The sequence below is a fragment of the Thalassophryne amazonica genome, chromosome 5, assembly GCF_902500255.1.
Source record: "Thalassophryne amazonica chromosome 5, fThaAma1.1, whole genome shotgun sequence".
Taxonomy (NCBI): Eukaryota; Metazoa; Chordata; class Actinopteri; order Batrachoidiformes; family Batrachoididae; genus Thalassophryne; species Thalassophryne amazonica.
Window position 1 is genome coordinate 108,641,395 of NC_047107.1, and position 23,457 is coordinate 108,664,851.

The following is a 23,457-nucleotide window of genomic DNA, read 5'->3' on the forward strand; positions in this document are numbered from 1 at the left end:
CGTCTGATAAAAATGTTAGAAATTTTCCATAATCACATTCTTCGTTTCATACTAGGGCATAGGCTTATCGATAGACTACCTATATGTACCTTAAGAAATGAAACTAAAGTACCTCCCATATTTAGCATAATTTAAAGCTTTTTGGCCACGTTAAAAGATCAAAAACAGGACTTTCGTGAGTCTGCCTGGAAGAAATGATTGAGCCCAAACCCAGGAGAGACAGGCCAAAACAGAGATGGCGGGACAACATAAAAACTTAGACAGGCATCTCTGACTGGCAATCACTACACAACTTGTCCTAGAAATGTCTGTTATGGAAGAGCATCAGTCATATTGATTTGCAATCTGCTAATAGCAGAAACAGCACTACATGATAAGAGTTAACCATAGCAAGATCCCAAACATCTGCTATATCAGTCACGTGTCTTAGATTATCCATTTGTCTATCTAATATACAGTAATTTACTCTTCGGCGTCCCTTTCAGCAGACACACTTTCCTTCCAGTATGACCAGACATAAATGTTTTCTGCACAACGTTTCCTTTTTTTTTTTTTAAAGTCTCAACAAACCATATATACAATGGTGCAGGACATCACAGGGGTAGACTGCCCTCAGTCCAGAAAGGGATTATTCTGCCCTTTAAACCTCATCAGTCTTGGAATCTAAGAGGCAGCTTTATTTCACGGCCCCTGGAAGTTGTTCTCACACGAGTGGATGATGGGAGGGGAGACCCTGAGGAAGGGCCTGCTGGAGGCTGGCTCATCAGTGGTTCAGATGGAGCAGCTGCAACTCTAGCTGGGGACCTGCAGTCCTGCTGTGGCACTGTAGGCTCAGCACTCTGCTGTTCTGCTGAAGTTTGAGTCCCAGGAACAGCCTGAAGGTGACGCCTGATGCAACGGGCCACATTCCCATTGGTCATCTCCACAAGGTAGGATCTCGGCTCCTTGGACTTGCTGATGATTTTGGCAGGTGTTGTCCACCCTTTTTCTCCATCAAGCTTCACTCTATTCTGACCAGGGTGACGTTCGGGGAGGACGCATGCTGAATGTCTGCAGTCCTAGAAAAATCTGTAACCATCTTTTGCTGTGGTGTCCTTTAAGTAGACTTGATCTGGGTTGACTGGAAGTGGCAGTAACGTCTTTTCCAGGACAGGAACGGTAGTGCGGATTTGTCGGCCAGTCATGAGCAGTACAGGACTGCTGTTATTGGTGTGGAGCGATAACTCATAATGGCTAAGCAGGGGTCAGGCTGTTTGAGGATGTACTTGGCAGTCTGAACGGCGCTTTCTGCAGCTCCATTTGATTGTGGGTAATGGGGGTTGGAGGTTATGTGAGTGAAACCATACCTCTCTTTGAACTCTTGGAACTCTGCCGATATAAAGTGTGTCCCATTGTCACTGACCAGTTCTAGCGGGATGCCCCATCTCACAAACGTGTTTGAGCTTGTTGATAACTTGCTGGTAATGGTGGTGAGGGAGGCAATCTCAATGTCTCTAGAAAAATAGTCAACAGCCATACCCTCTACCTCAAACAGGTCAACCGCAATCTTCTGCCAAGGGCCACTGGACAGGGGAGTTGCCACTCGTGGTTTATGCCTCTGTGTAGGCTTGTGCTCTCTGCAAAAAGTCACATGACTTCACTTTGCTTGTGATCTGTGCTCCAATATTTGGCCACCACACCGTCAACTTAGCTCGCTCCAGACACTTGGTGAGGCCCTGGTGACCTTCATGCAGTTGGTCCAGAGCACCAGCTCGGAATGCTGTCGGAACTACAATGTGGTTGTGATACAGGATCAGACCATCTGACACTGATAGGTGGCTTCTGGCTGCATGCTATCCATGCAGTGGTGAGCTCACCGCTATATGGCGAGGTCACCCATTTATGATGAATGTGATCACTTTTTGAAGTTCAGCATACTTCTTATCATACTTCAGTGTGATTCTGTGGATTTCATCGAGCTTGGGTGACTTAATTGGTTTGTTAGACTCCATCGTATTCATATATGCTTTTACCTGTGTTTCTGTCTCAGACACATATCTGTCTTTCAAAGGATGTCTGGAGAGCATGTCAGCAACTACCAGCTGCTTGCCTGGAACATGTTCAGCAGTGACATTGAATCGCATTAAGCGCATAAGCAGTCTCTGACATCTTTGCGGCATTTTGTCAAGATCAAAGGAGTTGATCAATAACACCAGCGGCTTGTGGTCAGTTTGTAAACGGACATAGCCCATACCTTGGATGTAGCGTGCGAAATGTTCACAGGCCCAGGCAAATGCCAGACACTCCTCTTCTATCTGCGAATACCTCTTATCCGCATCCGTGAGTGTGCATGAGCACAAGGCAACAGGCCACAACTCTTCGTCACAGTCTTGCAACAGGGCCCCACCAAGGCTGTAACTGCTGGCATTGGCACTGTTGGTTTGTGGGTGTCATAGTAACAAAGGGCTGGCACAGCCATTAGCATTGCTTTTGCCTCGTTGAGTGCTTGCTCCTGAGGCTCACCCCAAAGCCATGCAGCCTCTTTCTTGAGCAGATTAGTCAGTGGATGTAGCACTATGGACAGGCCTGGCAGGAATTTCCCAACATAGTCCACTAAATTGAGCATCTGCCGCAGCTGCTCCACATTTGAAGGGCTAGGCATTTTAGTAATAGCCTGTACTTTGCTCTCATCAGGCTTCACACCCTCTGCACTAATGATGTGTCCAAAGAACTGTAGTTCAGTCTTTCCGAAGTGGCACTTGGCCCTGTTGAGCTTGAGCCCGGATGCTTTCACTACGCGCAACACCGTGTCCAGATGGCAGTCATGCTCCTCTTTAGTAGATCTGTAAACCAGGATATCGTCCATCACAACAACAGTCTCTTCTAGGCCTTTGAGCAGGTTACTCACCAGCCACCTGAAAATCTCAGGAGCTGATGTAATCGCAAATGGCAGGCGTTTGAAGCAAAATCGGCCCATTGGGGTCCAATGGAATTTGCCAGAACCCGTTAGAGGCATCCAGAGTGGAGAAAACCTGGCTCTGGCCAGCTTGGGCATTATATCATCCAGTGTGGGCAAAATGTAACATTCACACTTTACTCCCTTATTCAACTGTTTTAAATCCACACAATCTGACCTCGTCCTTGTGTTTAGGAGCGGGCACCATTAGGGCACACCAGTCTGTCGGCTCTGTAACTTCCTCAGTGGTCCCAAGGCTTAGCATGCGCTTTACCTCTTTCTCCACTTTTGCAAGGAGTGGAAAAGGGACTCTGTGTGGCGTACTGACGCTGTATGAAACTGCTTCCTCAGTCAGCTGAATCTTGACAGGCTCACAGTTCAGTAGTCCTATTTCCCCAAACACATGGCTTGTTGATAGTTTTGACTCGTGCTACTAGTCCCATGAGCTTTGCCACTGCTTTGCCTAGCAAGTTACTTCCGTACTGTCCTGACAGTGTTAAATTAGCACTGCCAGTGTACATATGGTCCCACTCTGGTTAGAGTGGAACCATATGCTCACTGTCAGTGTTAATTTAACACTGGTGATTTTACTGTGTATCCAGTACTGGTATTTGACCTTTGTATGTAGTGGCGGTGATGAACTTGCCCACGCATCTGACTTTCCCACCTAGGCTGTATACTGTTGGTCTGGACTTGTTCAGTTTTGTTTTTTGTAGTAGTTCATTGAAAGTCACTTCTGTGATAACAGGCTTCCACTCACAAGTAGTTCCACATCCCAGTCCGTATCTGGGTCTGACTCCTCAATGACATTTGGCCTTGACTTTGTTGTTGCTCTCAGGAACTGTTCTCCAATAAAAAATGAATCCTCATCTGAGTCCATAGCAGTCTCTGTTCTGACTTCTTTTAGCATTTTCATTTCACACACAGCCTCGAAATGTCCCATTTTATTGCACTTTCTGCATCTTTTATTTCAGGCTGGACAGTTTTCCTTTTTGTCATGCACCCTGTTGCATCTCTGACAGTTCTGTTTATTCTCACTGTATTTCTGTCCGTGTGCCTGCCATGGTTTATCATGGCTCCTCCTCGTGCTGTTCTACGGTTTCTGTCTCACCTCATTCACTGCAGTCTCCACGTGCTCTGCACTTTGCTGTTTCACCTGCTCACTTTGAAGTGCAAGCTGGATGGTGCTCTCCAAAGTCAGATCCCTCTCTAGCTGGAGTTTCTGGGAAACCTCTTTGTTCATTATTCCGATGACAATCCTGTCCCGGATCTGCTCATCCTTCCCTGCGCCAAACACGCAGTGCTGTGTGAGTTCATACAGGCTCCACACGAAAGCCTTAACTGTCTCACCAGCCCTTTGGCTCCTCTTGTGAAAACAGGCACAGTCATGGATAACGTTTCTTTTCGGGAAAAGTGTTCATCAAACATCTGCATCACTAGACTAAACTCATACTCTGGATGTGGCCTGTCCTCTGTTGCAGCAGGAAACACAAATGACCCATAAATAAGTTTGGCGTCTCGCTCCATAGAGTACAGGAGCGGGTTCACCTGCACTTCGCTGCTCTCTCTGTCGAGTTTTGATGCGACTCTGAACCAGGAGAATCTCTGCTACCATATTGGCCACTCAGCAGGCTGCGTGAAGTCATACGGCTCTGGAGGCGCAAACTCTGCCATCATGCTCTCAAAGTAGGCATGCGGTCCTTAATTCTGACACTGTCATGTCATGATGGAAGACACAAGTACTTACCTTCACGAAACTGCTCTTCATTTAACCGCAACACCGGGTAACAAGCCGCACATGAACTGAACCAATGTCACTTATACAGGTCTATACTCAAACTGCAACACAGTGCCCCCTGGTGGTCACGTACCCAAACTATGGTAGCCTCAGATGGACAATAGAAACCAATCTCACAACAGTGTAGACGCTACTGTCTGCGAAATGTCTTCTAAATCACTTCAGAGGCGTTATCAGGTTACAAAAACAGCATTTTTAGTTTTAAAAATGTTTATTTCTCGCTAGCGTTTACATAATGTATTACACAAATGTTATATTTAAAACACAAACGAAGCGGTTAGCAGCTAGCTAGAGCAGGACGTGATGCCAACACGCTAACATCTGCTAGATGTCTTGTAAACCACCTCACGGGTGTTATCAGGTTACAAAAACAGTGTTTCCAGTTTTAGAAGTGCTTATTTCTCACTAGCTTTTACATAATATATGATAAAGGTGTTATATTTAGCCAAAAAGCAATGAGGAAGTGACATCACCATGCTAATGTGTGCAAGATTATACAATAAAAATAGGAACAACTTTTTAACCTCTTAAAATATGTCCAGGTTAGCCATCTTTGAACTTGTCCAAGGTCTGTGTTCCAAGAATGTTCCCTGTTACAGATGGATGGACGGACTCAAAGTCTTTGCAATGCCCGATGGCCATAATTGATGGCCTTATGTAAAAATCAGAAACACACACACACACACACACACACACACACACACACACACACACACACACACACACACACACACACACACACACACACAAATGAACAGACATGCATTTAAGACAGTCTTTTAAAATAAGAAAATCAGACCCACCCCTTACCAAAAAATAGTACTGATAAGTATATAAAAAGTAAACTAGAAGTATACTTGAAACATACTTGCATATACTACTTTTTGGTAAGGGACGTGTAAAAAAAAAAAATCAGTCAGATACACACAAACCCACACACATTAAGGTATGTGACATTGGTGTGTGAGTGTGTCTGTGTGAATGGATGAATGTGAAGCATAATTGTAAAGCTCTTTGAGCTTGTGATGTAGATGGAAAAAGCGCTATATAAATGCGGTCCATTTACCGTTACAATGGGGACCTGTCTCATTTCACAAGCATGGACAAATTGTGGCTTTGAAACAACATTATCTAATTATGATTCATTCATTTTCTATACCTGTTTACTCCAACTGAAGGGTCATGGGGTGGGGGAGGCTGAACCCTATCACAGCAGTCATAGGCAACGGCAAAGTCAGAGGCAAGGTTCATCCTGGACACGACACCAGTCTGTCACAGGGCCACATTTAGTTAGACAAACGCATTCACTCATACGGCCAATTTCAAAGTTCCCAGTTTTTACCTAACATGCATGTCTTTGGAAGTGGAGGAAAATGGAGCACAAGTTTGCTTTCCTAGGTATCTACTTCAAGCTACCAGACACGGCTCATGGCATTTTTGTCTATTCAATGGCAACATGCAGTGTTTATTTTGAGATTTTGGGTTTGACCCACAGACTTCCACTGTGTAGCTGTTGAGCCTGTGATATTGTTAACATTCTAAAACAATACATGACCAGCTATTTTTGTTGTCCCAAGTGAAAAGCTGCATGCACAAACATCTAAAAACAGAGTCCAGGTAGAAAAATAATGACATTTCATGTTCAGCACTCATTAAAACTCAAACCCACATTGATTGATTCAAAGTCTGGACCAGTAACCATGGCATTATGGAACTGCTGGGTTAAGATCAAACTCCAGCCTCCTCATCCTCTTAAAAATAGCAAACATGGAAGTGGAAAATCTTGCGCTTCATTGTAGAACCGCTTGAGGCTGACCATGCAATGAAGTGCAACATTTTCAACTGGCTTCTACGGGACTGAGTCACTGCCATCAAACACCATGTTATATTCTTCAACTTTACAGCACAAATAAACATGTTTACAGCCTGGTACAAAATATGGTTTTGGACTGTATAGCTAGTTTCCCTCTTCATGACAGCTAAAACTCATCAATAACAAGGGGCGTGGTGACTGTGAGTGACAGCAGTATGAAAGAGTCGGCTGCTGTAGATTCGATGCAGTCAAGTGGACACATTCTGAGCATTTTATTACAGATATCTGAGATAACACAGCTTGCTGTGCAGTTACGTGTACTAACAGACCTTCAAAGACGTCAGTGATCTAGTATTTCTATTGGGTGGCGTTTTAGTATAATTTAGTGTGCATGTTAGAACCATTAGCTCTAACCATTAGCTTCGCATTAGCAGGAAGCTTGGTGACATTAGGTCCACTAGTGGTGTTACAGTTAAAAAGGCAATATGCCGATCGTTAGTTTTGATAATCGCACAAGTCATCTGTTTTGAGACCCACCACCCAGTCCACAGAAATATCTGTTAATCAATCACCTCAACTAAAGTTAGCCTGTTAGCTTTGCTTGTTATGGAACTCCATTGTGTTCGGGTTTCATAGAAAACCTACTTCAAAACACAGGTGACATCAAGAGTGACATCACGGAGGGTCTGTTCAGTATTTATACATTCTATGATTAAGATGGAGGACTTCACCATTTAGTAAGAAGAAATAGGAACCCTGACATTCTGTGGAAAAACAGAACATTAGAAACTCTGTGTGGCAAGTAGCAGGTGTTTTTCATGTAGAAGAGGGCCTACCACACCATCAAAGAGTCTTACCACTATCGCTGTTGTCGTCTACCAGGATGATCTCTTTGAGGAGGTGTGCTGGCGTGTGGTTGACCACACTGTGAACAGAGCGCAGGATGACCGACAGCGCCTCGTTTACAAAGATGAAGACCACAGAGATTTGTGGAAGGTCTTCTGGGTAGGTCAGCTGCTTACACCTGTTAGAATCACAAAGATTATTAGGACATGTTGTGTATGCAGCCATCCTGGGAATTAAACATAAAAACACAACCAACCTTAGTTAGCAAAGTGCTTGTAACTATTCACAGTTAATGCTGGAATCTAGGAAAGGATCTCGGAAAACTCTTCAGTAACCATACTGTATACATTCTATCAAAGTCAACCAGTAAGCATGTGGAATACCAGGAATCATGATACACAGAAAATAAATGGAATGTAATCATTATTAATATAACTAGAAATGCTCACAAAATGATAATCCCCACTTGGTCATACTAGTTACTTACAAGTATTGTGTATTTATGGAACTCAGTGTTTTGTGATGAAATGCCTAAATTAACAAACTGGTCAAACACTCCACTTGAAGATGATGGGCCAGAATTATTTTCCTTCATGCACATCTTCATGTGATGTGCTGCCACTGTGTGAAATTTCACTGAAATCCATAATCCAGTTGAGAAGTTCCCCTTATGAAGTCAATATCATAATGTGCTTGAGCTCTTGGCGAAATCTATTGTACCTGCATTAATAGTAAATGTCCACCAGGTGGAGACATTGCTCCATTTCAAGAACCTGGAGGACAGGCTTAAGGTTTGACTTCATCATGGTTTTCCACTTGTAGTTGCTTGCAGTAGTCGATGATGGGAGGCAGGCACTCTGACCAGAAGGCTAAAACCCATGAGCTCTGGTATCTATGGCCAGAGCATCTTTTGGTGTTGGGGAGTGAGTTTTACTGACTACCATATGCACAGTGACTCCTGCTGGTCTACATCACAGATGCACTGACGAAACACAAAAGGCCAGTGATCTCTCCTTGGTGATATTAGACCGACATGATTTTCTTTCATGCAGATCTTGTTCATCTTCAAGGACGTTTTCTCTCAGGCCACCATCAAATATTTGATTCTGACATGTCCCTGTACAAACATGCAGTGTACGAACCTAACTCTACTCGTAGGTGGTCAAACAGTTTATTCACAGTGTATTTGAGTATTTGATGACAATGGTGTGGTCTAACAATATGACATGCTAATGCATTCTCACTTCTTCAACTCGTCAAATTGTGACGTTCAGTCAGTGCCCCTTTGTGTCACTGTGTGGGGAGTTAGGTAGCCCCTTCGTGTCACATAGTGATCCTTTGGAAAATGCTCTGGAAATTTCTGCTTCACTTCTGCATCATCAGGGAACATTCACTTACTGTATCTTTGCATTATGGTTATGCTACCCAACTGGTCACATTTTTACATTTGGTCAAAACAAACCTTTTGAATCAAAATGTGACAAGTTGGGAGTAAGACTGTGTGATGGAAATGCTGTGTCGGTTTCCGGTGATGTTATTATTGGATAAGTTGTACACATGCAATTTGTTATTTGTACCCCCATCTTGTTCTTGGCCAGCTTTATCCTCGTATAGAATTATTCCCCTATAGAATTTCATGGAACAAAATCATTCCCTAAAGTGAACTTCCACAGATTAAAGGCCTGTTCCTTCCCCTGTTTTCTTCTCTGGACACCCCAGGAACCTCTTTTGCTGAGCCAGGATAAGAAACTGAATTCATGTTACACCTTTCACTGACCCAGTTAACAGGATGAACATCAGAGTGCATCCTGCACACGAATATCTTCACTTGTTCTGTCAATTTTCCTGTCACAGGGACAATGTTGCTGTTTTTTACTGCAGATAATCAGTTTTATCAAACCTCCCTGACATTTTCAGTAGCTTGCATTAAGTTTATTTGAATAGGCTTTTAAGTCACATACAGCAAGCAGTGTTGGTGGTTGGTAAGCACGTCCACTTGCTGATTCCTATAGTAACTGTGAACACACACACAGCTCCATTTAGGTTCCTAATGTAACAGCTGACAACACATTTCTCCTCTTTAAGCTTTGTTTCTGCATGTTTGCACATCTTATTCAGCAGTACTGAATCATTATTTTGAGATAATGAATTGTTGAGGCGGAATTATTAGGAATGTTGTGAATTTTATTGCTACAAACTCTCAATGTTAAAGGACATGTCGAGCATTATTTAATATCACAGCAACACATCATCAAAATATTCATGATTGTAAGTCTATCCGTACACATGCCATAATAATTAGTGGTTGCTGATGTATTTTATTGCTAATTATTTCTCTTGGTCAGCCAGTTAGCAGGTGCATTTCCGGAAAACGTCTGTGTTCATGATCAACATTTACATGCACAAAGTCTTCTCATAGTGGAGAGCAGCTGCTCCTTTTAACTTTACGGCATCAAAATGAACAATGAACTTTGCAAATTATATGTTGATCTGTTCTTAAAATTTGCAGCTACATTCCATTCAAGTGCACATTGGAGTGATTTCCTCAAAGCTGCATAAACCCTGTTGCAAACACTTGGAAAAATGCGTACTCACGAGTACTTTGTTTTTTGGCGGCCTCCATAGCTGTCTGTTGTGAATGCTCTGAGACCGGTCATGGAAGTGCACAAAGTAATCCTGGTGTATGATTGGATGGTCACTAACAGTCTAAATCTAAATTATGATTTCAGTGTGACATGTCCTTTAAAGCAATTTTAATATTGCTCTGAATGGGAATAACAAGTTAAAGTGGATATGACACCTAAAAAATTAGGTAAAACTGATAGAAATATCAAAATATACATACAGTATAGTAAGTTGAAAGTGGTTTTAATTATTATCACTGAGAAATAAAGTTTGTACAGTTTCTCAAAAGTGTGTTTCTTGGAAAGCGCGCTGGTAGGGTTCCATCAGCGGTCACGTGATGCCGTGACATCACAGCGTGTAGAGTCCCGCCTTTGTCTGTTAGATTGACAACAGGAACAGATAGACCTCAGCATGGACAGTGACGAGATCAAGAACTTTTCTGACTCCTCTTCAAGTGTGGATTATTTCTGACTCGGATCCTGAGGATGTCGCAGCAGTGATTAGACCCTACAGATTGGAGCCGTATCTTTCGGATGAACATTCAAACCAGGAGCATTCTGGCAGCGAAAATAATGCCGACGGTGTTTATGGTGGAGCCGAAGCAGAGGCAAGAGACGTGTCAATTCCGATGGATTTTGAAAGGCTACAGAATATGGAATGGTAAGGTAGGCTTTGATTTTTGTTGCTGCTGTTTATAACACTCTAATTACTGTATAGCATTTTCGATTCGAGCGTCTGTTTACTGCCTTTGTTATTGTTCCGGAGCCGCGACAGTGTAGCTATTACTTGTGGACCACCATCATTACCTTCGGGTTTTGCCGTTTTAGAGTGCCAGGCATTGCATTCATCCGTGTTTAGTTACGTTATTTTCATGAAAGAATAGGAAATAAATGGCGAAAGTTTAGAAAAAGATCGCCAAAAACAACAGTTTACATTCCGCCACCGTGTTTACATGCCGCCGCCGTGTTTACTACGTAAGTTACTTGACTATTCCACGATTCTTGTTAATGTATTATTTGGGGTTGACATTTTATGTGTTCCTGTGAGCGGTGTGAGGAACATGGAGACGGTAGAGGAAAGTGTCTGCTGTCGGGAGCAAATGCGTGTGTGCAAGCGGAGGGAGCAGCAGCCTGACATTTCGTGCATCACACAACACCGCAGCTTTTGATCAATCTGCCTGGACTTGAAAAGGCTAAAACCTTTCGCCCTTGTGTTTGTGCAATACGCTGCGACACACTGGTCAGGCATATCGACAAACAAGTCCCTGAGAGCTGTGTTTAATCAAAGTTTCTGCCGCTAAAAACAGTGTAAACAACAGCCGCCAGGCACGCAAGCCGATACGGTCTACACGTAGTGACATATTTTAGGCTTGGTGCTCAGCGGGAAGCTGGTCACGGGGCGTGCACATTTTTCAGTGGTGGGACGTTCAAATGTTATATATAACGGGAGAATGCGCGTCCATTTTCCCAAAACGCTTAGGTTGACCAAATTATACGAGGTCTGTCAATAAAGCAACGGCCCTTTTTATTTTTTTCAAAAACTATATGGATTTCATTCATATGTTTTTACGTCAGACATGCTTGAACCCTCGTGCGCATGCGTGAGTTTTTCCACGCCTGTCGGTGACGTCATTCGCCTGTGAGCACTCCTTGTGGGAGGAGTCGTCCAGCCCCTCGTCGGAATTCCTTTGTCTGAGAAGTTGCTGAGAGACTGGCGCGTTGTTTGATCAAAATTTTTTCTAAACCTGTGAGACACATCGAAGTGGACACGGTTCGAAAAATTAAGCTGGTTTTCAGTGAAAATTTTAACGGCTGATGAGAGATTTTGAGGTGATTCTGTCGCTTTAAGGACTTTTCACGGTGCGAGACGTCGTGCAGCGCTCTCAGCCGCCGTCGTCAGCCTGTTCAAGCTGAAAACCTCCACATTTCAGGCTCTATTGATCCAGGACGTCGTGAGAGAACAGAGAAGTTTCAGAAGAAGTCGGTTTCAGCATTTTATCCGGATATTCCACTGTTAAAGGAGATTTTTTTAATGAAAGACGTGCGGACGGGTCCGCGCGTCGGGACGCAGCCGACGCGGTGCGGCGGCACAGGAAAAACACCTCCGTGTTGATAACCATTTGTAAAATCCAGGCGGCTTTTGATGGCTTTCAGTGGAGTGAGTATATGAGAAATTGTTTAACAGCAGGACATGTTCCAACTTGTCCTTAAGGCTTTCAACAGAGGTGTTTTTCCTGTGGCGGAGTCGAAATCGAAACAAACCAGTCGAAATCTGTGATAGTGAGTACTTCTCCTTTGCTGAGATAATCCATCCCACCTCACAGGTGTGCCATACCAAGATGCTGATTAGACACCATGATTAGTGCACAGGTGTGCCTTAGACTGCCCACAATAAAAGGCCACTCTGAAAGGTGCAGTTTTGTTTTATTGGGGGGGGGGGGATACCAGTCAGTATCTGGTGTGACCACCATTTGCCTCATGCAGTGCAACACATCTCCTTCGCATCATCCGTGAAGAGAACACCTCTCCAACGTGCCAAATGCCAGGGAATGTGAGCATTTGCCCACTCAAGTCGGTTACGACGACGAACTGGAGTCAGGTCGAGACACCGATGAGGACGCCGAGCATGCAGATGAGCTTCCCTGAGACGGTTTCTGACAGTTTGTGCAGAAATTCTTTGGTTATGCAAACCGATTGTTTCGGCAGCTGTCCGAGTGGCTGGTCTCAGACAATCTTGGAGGTGAACATGCTGGATGTGGAGGTCCTGGGCTGGTGTGGTTACACGTGGTCTGCGGTTGTGAGGCTGGTTGGATGTATTGCCAAATTCTCTGAAACGACTTTGGAGACGGCTTATGGTAGAGACATGAACGTTCAATACACGAGCAACAGCTCTGGTTGACATTCCTGCTGTCAGCATGCCAACTGCATGCTCCCTCAAATCTTGCGACATCTGTGGCATTGTGCTGTGTGATAAAACTGCACCTTTCAGAGTGGCCTTTTATTGTGGGCAGTCTAAGGCACACCTGTGCACTAATCATGGTGTCTAATCAGTATCTTGGTATGGCACACCTGTGAGGTGGGATGGATTATCTCAGCAAAGGAGAAGTGCTCACTATCACAGATTTAGACTGGTTTGTGAACAATATTTGAGGGAAATGGTGATATTGTGTATGTGGAAAAAGTTTTAGATCTTTGAGTTCATCTCATACAAAATGGGAGCAAAACCAAAAGTGTTGCATTTATATTTTTGTTGAGTATATATATATATATATATATATATATATATATATATATATATATATATATATATATATATATATAAAAATTGTGGATGAATTAATGATTTGTATTTTGTTTGTTTTTTTACAGATGGAATCCATTCCAATCATGATTACAGTGAAAAATGAAAGCCATCACAGGGCTGATACATACCCTGCACACTCTACACACCACAACATAAACGTACTGTTGGGAAAGTGTAAGTACACGGACCCACAACAGGGGGCGCAAATGAACGGACAATGGAATAGGTCAAATAACAACACTTTACTGTTGCGAACGTGCACAACAAATACAACAAATTACAACAATGGACAAAAGTCAATTCACAATGGTGTCGTGTGGGCAGGCTCGAAGATAGGAGACGCCTCTCCAAAGTAGAACCGGAACCATACAGTCTCCTCCGCCACAGGACCCCGGGAATACTGGAGCCGCCAAGTTCCGAACTCCCAGGTGGCCACTGCCTCCGCGTGTCGGACCTGGTACTGCTGGCGAGGAACAAGAACACAATTAAACGTGGGCGCGTCTGCACCCAGCAACCTGCACGGCAGGGAAGCTACCTCCACCTCTCGTTGGAGAAAAAAGTCTGCAATCACTCACAAAAATCACAACGGTTAGTCAGCTGAGATTATTACCTTCCAGGTAGAACGATATCTCGGCAAAGAGGTGGCGACGTCGTCCTGCTGATATACCCCTGCCGATCAGATGATTGGTAACAGCTGTTGCCGGTGATGTGTGACAGCTGTCACCCTGGCTGCTCCTGTGAGGCGGCTGCGCCCTCTGGTGCCTGGAGCCCGCACTCCAGACAGGGCGCCCTCTGGTGGTGGGCCAGCAGTACCTCCTCTTCTGGTGGCCCACACAACATGTACAAGTAAATATGTGTCTTTAAAGGTCTTTTGACTATGTATGACTCATTGTGAAGTCATTCATACAAATCAAGCACAAATATTGTGCTGATCAATATATGTATAGCTTCATCAATCTGTCCTTGGTTGCTGACAAAAAAGGCTTTGGGGGGCATGTTTTCTTTGTGACTGTGGCCTTTGAACAATTCATTCAAAATGTAATCAGCTCTAGATATCTATCTAAGTATATTCCCACCAATTTTGAAAGAAGTCCCTCCTGACGTTTTTGAGTTATCTTGTCCACACACACAAGTTAAAAAAAAAAGAAGCAATACCCTGCTATCTCTGCTTCATTGACACACAGGGCCTAAAAAAGAAAGAAGATTTGAGCTTGGCATGATATCTATTTTTTTCATTACATAGATCAAAAAATGTCTGTAAAATCTGTTGAATTTGCCATAAGACCCACAATATTGTATACTTTATTTAGATTTTACACATATTTGCCCCACTGGAAAAAGAAACACTAACAAGTGGAAGACGAGAGTAGAACTCCTGATGTTTTACATTAAGTGGTTTGGGCTGTTTGGGTTTCTGATGAGGATGGTCCGTGAATGCCTTCCTTTGGAGGATTTCCGAAACCTAGAACATGAAGAAATGATTATATATCCCATCTGGTCTTGGACTTCCCAATGGGAACTGGTTCATAGGGTTATGGAGAGGTACTACAATTGGGCTATTTTACTTTTCCTTCTGCCACCACAGCTTCAATGAGTGATGCAAGATGAATGAACAGATGGCAAAGAACTTACCAAATCTCAACAAATGTACCCTAAAATATAAAATGACAGTATATTTTAGTTATTAAATACTTGATTTAAAAATGTTTGCAATAGGGTATCACAGTCGCTTCATGGGATACATCTGGCCTGGTCTTTTCGGTGTGGAGCTTGAATTGTGTCCCCATGTTTGTGCCGTCTTCCTCCCACTTCCAAAGACATGTAAGGTCAGTGAATTGATGACTCGAAATTGACTGTAGGAGTGGGAAAGTTAATGTCTGTCTGTCTGTCTGGACGTATGTGGTGGCCATTCCATGGTGTCTCCCACCTACTGCTGAGATAGCCCTCCAGTATCACTTTTCTGGAATGAAACAATAATTCTTGCTGCTGCAGAATTTTGCCAATTTATGCCTGACAAATTGTGCATACCAGAGATAACCAATGTTCTGTGAAAAGTATCAGAAAAATAATTCAGAGACTGAAAAAGTTTAAGAAAAAAAAAACAACCTGACAACACCACAAAAAAAAATAAAAACCTTTGATTTAATCCTCCTGGCATTTGATCACATCTAATTTAGTTTATGAAAAGCTTCAAACAAGACTTTGACCTTGAAATTTTTGTGGAATTGAAAACTTGGCAGAAGTTTGGGCTCTACGAGTGCGGTGCTCTAGTTTATCAAATATTTCGCTTTGAAAAGAAAAGACTTGAAAAATGAAGGCTGTCTTCCCTTTTGTATTTTGTTATATATACCCAAAATGTAAGTGTGCAGTTTACTCATCTGAGTCTCACTGGTGGTGCAGACCCTGATACCCCTGTGAAGTGGGATGTCAGTTTGAATCAGCAGCATCTAAGGGGTCATGAAGCGAGGGGGTGTGGGAGGAGCACACAGCAGATGGATCCCAGTATGGTATTTTCAAGGATGTTAGAATCTCCTCTCTCTCACAGCCAGTGGGTTCTGTCGTGTATCTGTGTGAGTGGGGTCTTTGTGCTAGCGGGTTTTCACCTTTCAACAATGCGAATTGGCTAAAATGAAATAAGCAATTATTTGGACGGCATAACAGATGGCAGCTTGGGAACCTGTGAAATCATATGTTAAATTATGACAATAAATGTGGTATAAATGGGATTTCTGCAGACTATTTTACTTTGTGTTACATTTATTACTTTGAACTTTTATGTCATACATCATTAGCTCTGGGGACAAAGGAATATTTGTCGCACCATGGCCCTTTCACCAAACCCTGCAATACTCAAATGAAAGGTTGATTTTCATAGTGATGACTGGAAGAGAAACCAAGCTGTTGTACTATACTATTGCACTGGATGGACGGATGACATAGAAGAAATAACAACTAGCAATACCATTTCTGAGGAGCCAAAAACATGTTAAGTCCTCTACCTACTGGTCTCAGCGTTATCCCTGGACACGGCAGTGTGAAGCAGATGAGAGTCTATAACTCTAGCTGGACGGGACACCAGTCCATGGCAGATTACTTCCCCAGCCAAGACCACTATCCTTTAACAGCTGGATAAACTAAGACAATGCAGATAAAGCATCTCAAACAAGGACCAAGAATTGAATCAAGGTAGTGGGATAAAGACTTGCTCTACCAATATCTTGACCTGAGCTTGAGTCCCCATTATGCTGTCTGTGTCCTTGGACAAGATACTTCTTCTACATTGTCCCAGTTATCCCACCTGTAAATGGGAATTAGTCTTGACTAGGGAGGTAACTTTCATCAGAGTGGCTTTTGGGGGAGTCGTAGACGGCTACTTGGGTACTTGGATAAACACCAACTCCAACTTTTAGAGTCTACAATCTGCTGCTATCAGTCGCCCAGCAGGATAGAGGCCGATGATCTGGACAGTAATGTCAAGAAAGATGACTTTAAGCTTGCTTTCAGCTTGTTTTCATCTTGGAATATAGTACGTGCCATGGGATTAATATACATGCTGTTGGATTAAACTGAACAGTGTTTGGTACTTTCCCGGAGTAAGTGAGGTCATACCGGACTTTTCCATTGCAGATGGGGAGGCCCACGGAATGAACTCAGTGGTGAAGACGATGGAATATGTCTAGAATGATTCTAACATAACAAGTATGATTAAATGAACTATTAATGTAATAAAATTAAGAGTTTATTAGAAAAAGTATGTTAAAAATAAGTGAAATGAATTATTATATGAGTTGTTTTTCATAAAGAGTGCAGTTAGAGAGAAAGAGGAAGTTAAGTGATGTCGCAAGCAGAGCAGGAGAAGCTGATGATAAACAACTGATCAAATGATTAAGATGAAAATGAATAATAAGGAATGAAAATGTTTGTATATGATCATATGAATTGTTTTTATGTGAAAAAGAGTTGTAATGAAATGATTGAATATGATTGATGTGATTCTAAAGACATGATTTAAAAAGAATGAATTCTCAGAAAAGCTGAAGTGTTAACAGAAAAGAGGAACTTGAGAAATAAGTTACTGGCAAAGGGCCGCAGATGGCTTCCAGTAAGGGAAGGAGAAGGGAGGAGGTTTTGAGTCACCAGCGTCCCCATGGTAACCAAGATCATCTGAAGAACAACAAGAGTCCAGCTCATATATAAACTGAAAAACACCAGGAAACGGGGTTATTCTTCCAGGGAGAGGTGCTGTTGCCACTTCTCCCCTGCTACGAGGAGATCACAAGACTTGACCATCTTGTGAGCAGCAATTGGAATCGTGGAGTGAGAGGATTGGAGCCATAAGAGATCATTTCAACTCAGAGAGAGTTTTCAACTCCCACTCAGGCCGTCCAGTCACGGAGTAGCAGAGCATTGGAGAATAATCACTGGCCTTAAGTCTGAGTGAGGAATGTTCAACGTTTTCTCTCTCAAGGAACATCACATCATACCAGAATGGATTAGATCAACTTTTGGTTGATTGAAGAAGGAATAAACTCTTATGTGGATTAATTTCCTGAAGGATTACAACATCACACAAGGATCGTGGTCAGCTAAGGACTAATAGCTGATGAAGAGGAAATCAAGTTCATCGAGCTGGGGACTTTTAACATCAAAAACCTCCTTCCCTCACTCCTAGAAAAATTGTTAAGAAATCATCCAGTCCAGTCAAAGTAAGATCAGACAGTATTATTGAATCAAAACAAAAATCTCTGCCAATTATTATTTTAATTATACTTGAATTACTGTTGTGAAATTATCATCATATAACCTATTTTGATTATGTTGTCGGCACTTGCAAAACCTGCAATAAATTTCCAAGCATGCAGTTAAAGTGTTAAGGCTCGGACATTGGATTTATTGATGCTTCTTAAGGTGTAAAAGTTAAAGTTTATTGGGTGTACAACATCAAAAAGTGCTCTAAAAGGTTAGTCTGTTTTTTAATGAAATTAACGCATCCTGGGGACTCGCTGTACGAGTCACTAAATTCAAAATCTAGCAACATTCCAAGAGCCCTGATCCATAAGAGGAGAGCTGCCATTAACGGGCATGGCCGGCTCGTATCCTGGTTCCAGAGAAGGCTATTCGACCGGGGTGCGAGATCAGTGTCAGCGGGGTGGACGTCCAGATGGAGGCAGTGAGCGGCTAGACGAATCTCCTCGCCACCAGCTTGAACAGCCTTTGTGCAGCCCTGCCGGGTAATACCCGTGGAGACACGAAGGTCGGACCCCAGAGACGGAGAGCTGGATTTAGTACACAAACACACTCATCGGAGGGTGAGCGTGTGCCGCGTGTATCTAAAAATAATAACGGGATCTGACAGTAAAGACCACGGTTGCTTACAAATGTGATCTAGTGTGCAGTTTAATAACATAACTCATTATTCTAAAGGGCCTTTCACACTGCACGCTTCACACGTGTCAGGCAACGCCAACCAATGCTTTAACGCGTTGGTGGGCAAGTGGCAAGGGGGGTGGAGATTGCTATGTCATACTCTGTTTCCACAACTTGAATAAAGTTGAGCGATTGCCATCTTGAATTTGCATCACCTGAACCACAAAAAACCTTTAAAAAACAATTGCAGAATGATTCTGCCATCACCCTGCTGGGAGAAGCTTTTGTTCAGATACTTTTCGGAGTGACGCCAACCGAGGGAGGACTGACGACTTGGGATATTGATCGAACCGCGACAGCGGGCCGACCCGCATGGAGAAGCCGGGGTTCAGGCATCATCCCTGGGCAGAGTGAGGCAGGCAGCCGGGGTGATGGAGCAAACCCACTCAGTCTGAAATGTCCAACTTTTTGAATATATTCGAACTCCCAGTTTGACCGACGAAGTTTAGTTCTGCAGCTTTATCGAGGTGAGAATAATATAAAAATAAAACGTGACGTTTACTGCACTGCTGTGAAGGTTTAATGATCGGTAACGTTAGCTTAGCCTTTTAGCACAATTCATCTGAGTGAACACTTAAATTTGTAAATGGTTCAGGGTTTTTTTTTTTTTGTTGTTTTTTTTTTTGGTAACCAAATAAAAGCTACAGGTTTTTTTGGGAGATCATAAAAGCTCAACTTTAAATAACTTAGTTTTTTCCAGGCATTTTTTTCCATAGTTTTTTTTTTCTGTATATATATATATATATATATATATATATATATATATATATATTTGTCCCAATCAGGAACATTTGCTGTGCAGACAACCTAAATTCGGAAGAAAACTCTGCTCTTCAAAATAGGAGAAAAGTGTCTTCAGCAACACAAGAGGTCAAAGCTGCAGAAGAGACCTTCATCTGGTCCTGAGAATCCAGCATAACATTACCTGCTTCTAAATAAAAACCTCTTTAAACAGCAACTATTTTATTATTTTTTAAAAGCTGTTTCATTTTATATTTTAATAAATGAATGTATCATTAAAAATGTCCACGAAATTAAAGTCAAAAAACATTTGCACAGGTCGAAACTCTCCCCTTATTGTGCATAATTTTAAAAAATTCACAATCACTAGTAAAGTGACGCAGCTCCGAAGCTATCGGAGCTGTGTCAGTCACAGTCAGTCAGAGCTGCGTGTCGTCAGAGCGAGCTGCAAAAAGTTTGTACCTGAGTTTTCAGAGGTGGTGTTTGTAGTTGCCATCTGCCACGCCGGTGTTTGCCAACACGGACAGTGGGAATACCACCTCAACCGGCAACTTAGCCCCGCGACTGGACAGCAACAACGTCCGAGGCCCGCCCAACGTGGTGAATTCACTGAGGCCGCGCGCTGCGTCATTAAAGCCGCGCGTCACGAGTGCCGCTTCCCCGAGGCCTCGTGCAGCCACCGCGGATCCATCAGCGTGGAAACACCGAGGCCGCGCGGCACCAGCGCAGTGCAGATCCATCCCGGTGACAAACAACGCAGGCTGTTAACATCGGCGATCGACAAGCTGCTCATAAGCCGACCATGGGGCCTAAGAAGGTTCTGACAGAGGAGGAAGGTGACGATATTAAAAAATCTCTGGACTTTCTATCAGAGGAGATTTCTGTTGTGAAGTAGCAACAGAAATCAATCATGGATCTGGCGGAGGAGGTGAAGGCATTACGGCTCCAGAACGCCGAGAAAGACCGGCATCTGGTGCAGCTGGAAAATAGAGTGGCTGAATTGGAGCAGTACACCAGAATTAACGACGTCATCATCACAGGTCTTCATATCAAACCACGGTCCTACGCACGGGCGGTAACAGATGAGAGCGGAGGGGAGCCCAGTGAACAGGAGGTCAGCTCTGTGGAAAAACAGGTTGCTGATTTCCTCCTATCTAAGGGTATAGAAATGGATTTAAATAACATTGAAGCGTGCCACCCTCTGCCCCGGAGAAATGACGGTGATAAACGAACCGTCATCATGAGATTCATCAACAGAAAACACAAAACAGCACTGTTAAAACAAGGAAGAAAACTGAAAGGGACAAACGTATTCATCAATGAACATCTCACCAAACGGAATGCCGACATCGCCAGGAAAGCACGCTTCTTAAAGAAACAGGGAAAAATCCAGCACACATGGACTTCAAACTGTAAAATATTCATCAAACTGAACGGATCACCAGAACAAGAAAAGTCATGGCAATAAGGAACATCGAGGAGCTGGACAAATATGAACAATAGGTATGAGGACTCAAACACATCACAGCACCATGATGCAGACTGGAGCAACCCACTCATCCACATCATCTACACCCGGAGACAAGAGAGACATAATGACTAAGGATAATGATCCGTTTATTTCTGCCCAGGAGCTCTGTCTAGATACATTTAATTATAATAACTCTGCTAACCACCCCTTCGAATCTGAAAATGATCCTGATACCTTTTTCAGTGAGAATATTGTGAGACAGTGCAAATATTTTACAGAAGAACAATTCAAAAATTATAAAATCAATGATGAAAATTTTTCAATTACACATTTCAACAGCAGAAGTCTTTCTCGTAATCTGTCCACTATTAATGATTGTTTGAAAACATCCAAAAAATGTTTTTCAGTTATTGCAATTTCAGAAACATGGTTAAATGAGGATAATAAAGATCTGGTATATCTTGATGGTTATGAATTGTTCCTGGTTAATAGGCAGACGAGAAGGGGCGGAGGCGTTGCATTGTTTGTAAGGTCAGATTATAACTGTAAACTCATTAACAACATGTCATTTTCAGTGGACAACATCATGGAATGTGTTACCATAGAAATGACATCTATAAACTCCAAACACATAGTTGTTAGTTGCATTTACAGAGCTCCTGGGACAAATATTGACACCTTTGAAGACATTATCTTAGGAATGTACAACAAAATCAACAGAAATAAGCATTTATTTGTCTGTGGAGATTTCAATATAGATTTTTTAAACCCTCACAATCATCCACAAATTACCTCATTTATAAACACCTTGTACTGTTTAGGACTGTTTCCAACCATCATTCATCCTAGCAGAATAACTATGGACTCAACAACTCTCATTGACAATATTTTAACTAACGTTATATCCGGTAATCTTAGTGGGGGACTACTGGTCAGTGATATCAGTGATCACTTGCCAGTTTTCTCAGTCTTTGCATTGGAGGGTTGTTGTAAGTATCAAGTCAGAATTGGTCAGATGTTTTTGTTGATGATGTTGACAGGTCATATGATGCTTTCATTTCCATTTTTTCCAGTTTGTATAATAAACACTGTCCATTTGTTGACAAAATATATAGAAATCAATATAGCAACAAACCATGGATAACTAAGGGACTTCAGAGGGCATGTAAAAAGAAAAACGTACTATATAAACAATTCATAAAACTACGAACTAAGGAAGCTGAAAGTAAGTATAAAACATATAAGAATAAGTTAATATCATGAGACTCAGTAAAAAAACATATTATAATGAGTTACTTGTCAAAAATAGAAATAACATCAAAAACACATGGAACATATTAAATGAAATAGTAAAAAAGAATAGAGTAACTACAGATTATCCTTCATTTTTTCAGAGTAACAACTACATCACGATTGATAACGACGAGTCTATTGCTGAACACTTTAATGAATACTTCGTTAATGTGGGTACAAATCTTGCCAGTAAGATTGACTCATCAACTAATAACTTCTGGGTAAATAATTCAACGTTTAACAAATCTGTTTCAATGTTCATTGGTGGTACTCATGAAAGGGAAATACTTGATCTGGTTCATGGTTCAAAAAGTAAGAAATCGACTGATTTTAATAATTTGGATATGGCTTTATTAAAAAAAGTTATTGATTGTATAGTAAAACCGTTCAATTATATTTGCAATATGTCACTAAGTACTGGTAAATTTCCTTCTCAAATGAAAATAGCCAAAGTAATTCCTCTGTTTAAAACTGGTGACAAACACACATTTTCTAATTATAGACCTATATCACTCCTGCCACAATTTTCCAAAATTTTGGAAAAAATATTTGCTAAAAGATTAAATGATTATTTACTGAAGCATAACATCATTTGTGAAGAACAATATGGATTTAGAAGGTCTCGAACTACATCACATGCTTTGATGGACTTTGTGGAAAGTATAGCAACTGCAATTGATAAATACACAATAGGTGTTTTTTTTATTTACAGAAAGCGTTTGACACAATTAACCATGGAATACTATTAAGTAAACTGCAGAAATATGGAATCAGAGATCTGGCATATGAATGGATAGCTAGTTATTTACAAGGCAGATTTCAGTATGTTCAATTCAATAATACAAATTCTGAACTCAGGGATGTCACATGTGGGGTGCCGCATGGCTCAGTGCTGGGTCCTTTGTTGTTTATAATCTATATAAATGATATAAGTTGGGTGTCGAGTTCACTGAGATGATACAACTGTGTTCTGTAGCGGTGAAAATCTTGAACAGCTTCTGGACATAGTGGAGAAAGAACTGGAAAAATTTAAGGTTTGGTTTGACGCTAATAAGTTGTCACTCAACCTTGGGAAAACTAAATGTATTATATTGGAATAAACAGGCCCCAAATGTAAAAATTTAACTATAAACAATAAGGAAATTGAGTTAGTAACAGAGAATACATTTTTAGGTGTTATAACTGATAATAAACTTAGCTGGAAA

General features: G+C 42.0%; 1 protein-coding gene and 1 long non-coding RNA gene across 3 annotated transcripts in view; one reads left to right on the forward strand and one right to left on the reverse strand.

Moving 5' to 3' along the window:
* Positions 1–23,457, reverse strand: part of galnt9 (polypeptide N-acetylgalactosaminyltransferase 9) — a 392,311-nt gene that overhangs the window by 240,434 nt on the left and 128,420 nt on the right. For both annotated transcript variants that reach the window (XM_034171079.1, XM_034171078.1), the window contains one exon: positions 7,404–7,570. In XM_034171079.1, the coding sequence (XP_034026970.1) occupies positions 7,404–7,570 (167 nt within the window). The remainder of the gene's footprint in view (positions 1–7,403; positions 7,571–23,457) is intronic.
* LOC117511113 lies at positions 8,235–22,278 on the forward strand. Its single transcript, XR_004560884.1, has 3 exons — positions 8,235–8,315; positions 19,898–19,902; positions 22,269–22,278. It is a non-coding gene; the product is annotated as an uncharacterized LOC117511113 (long non-coding RNA).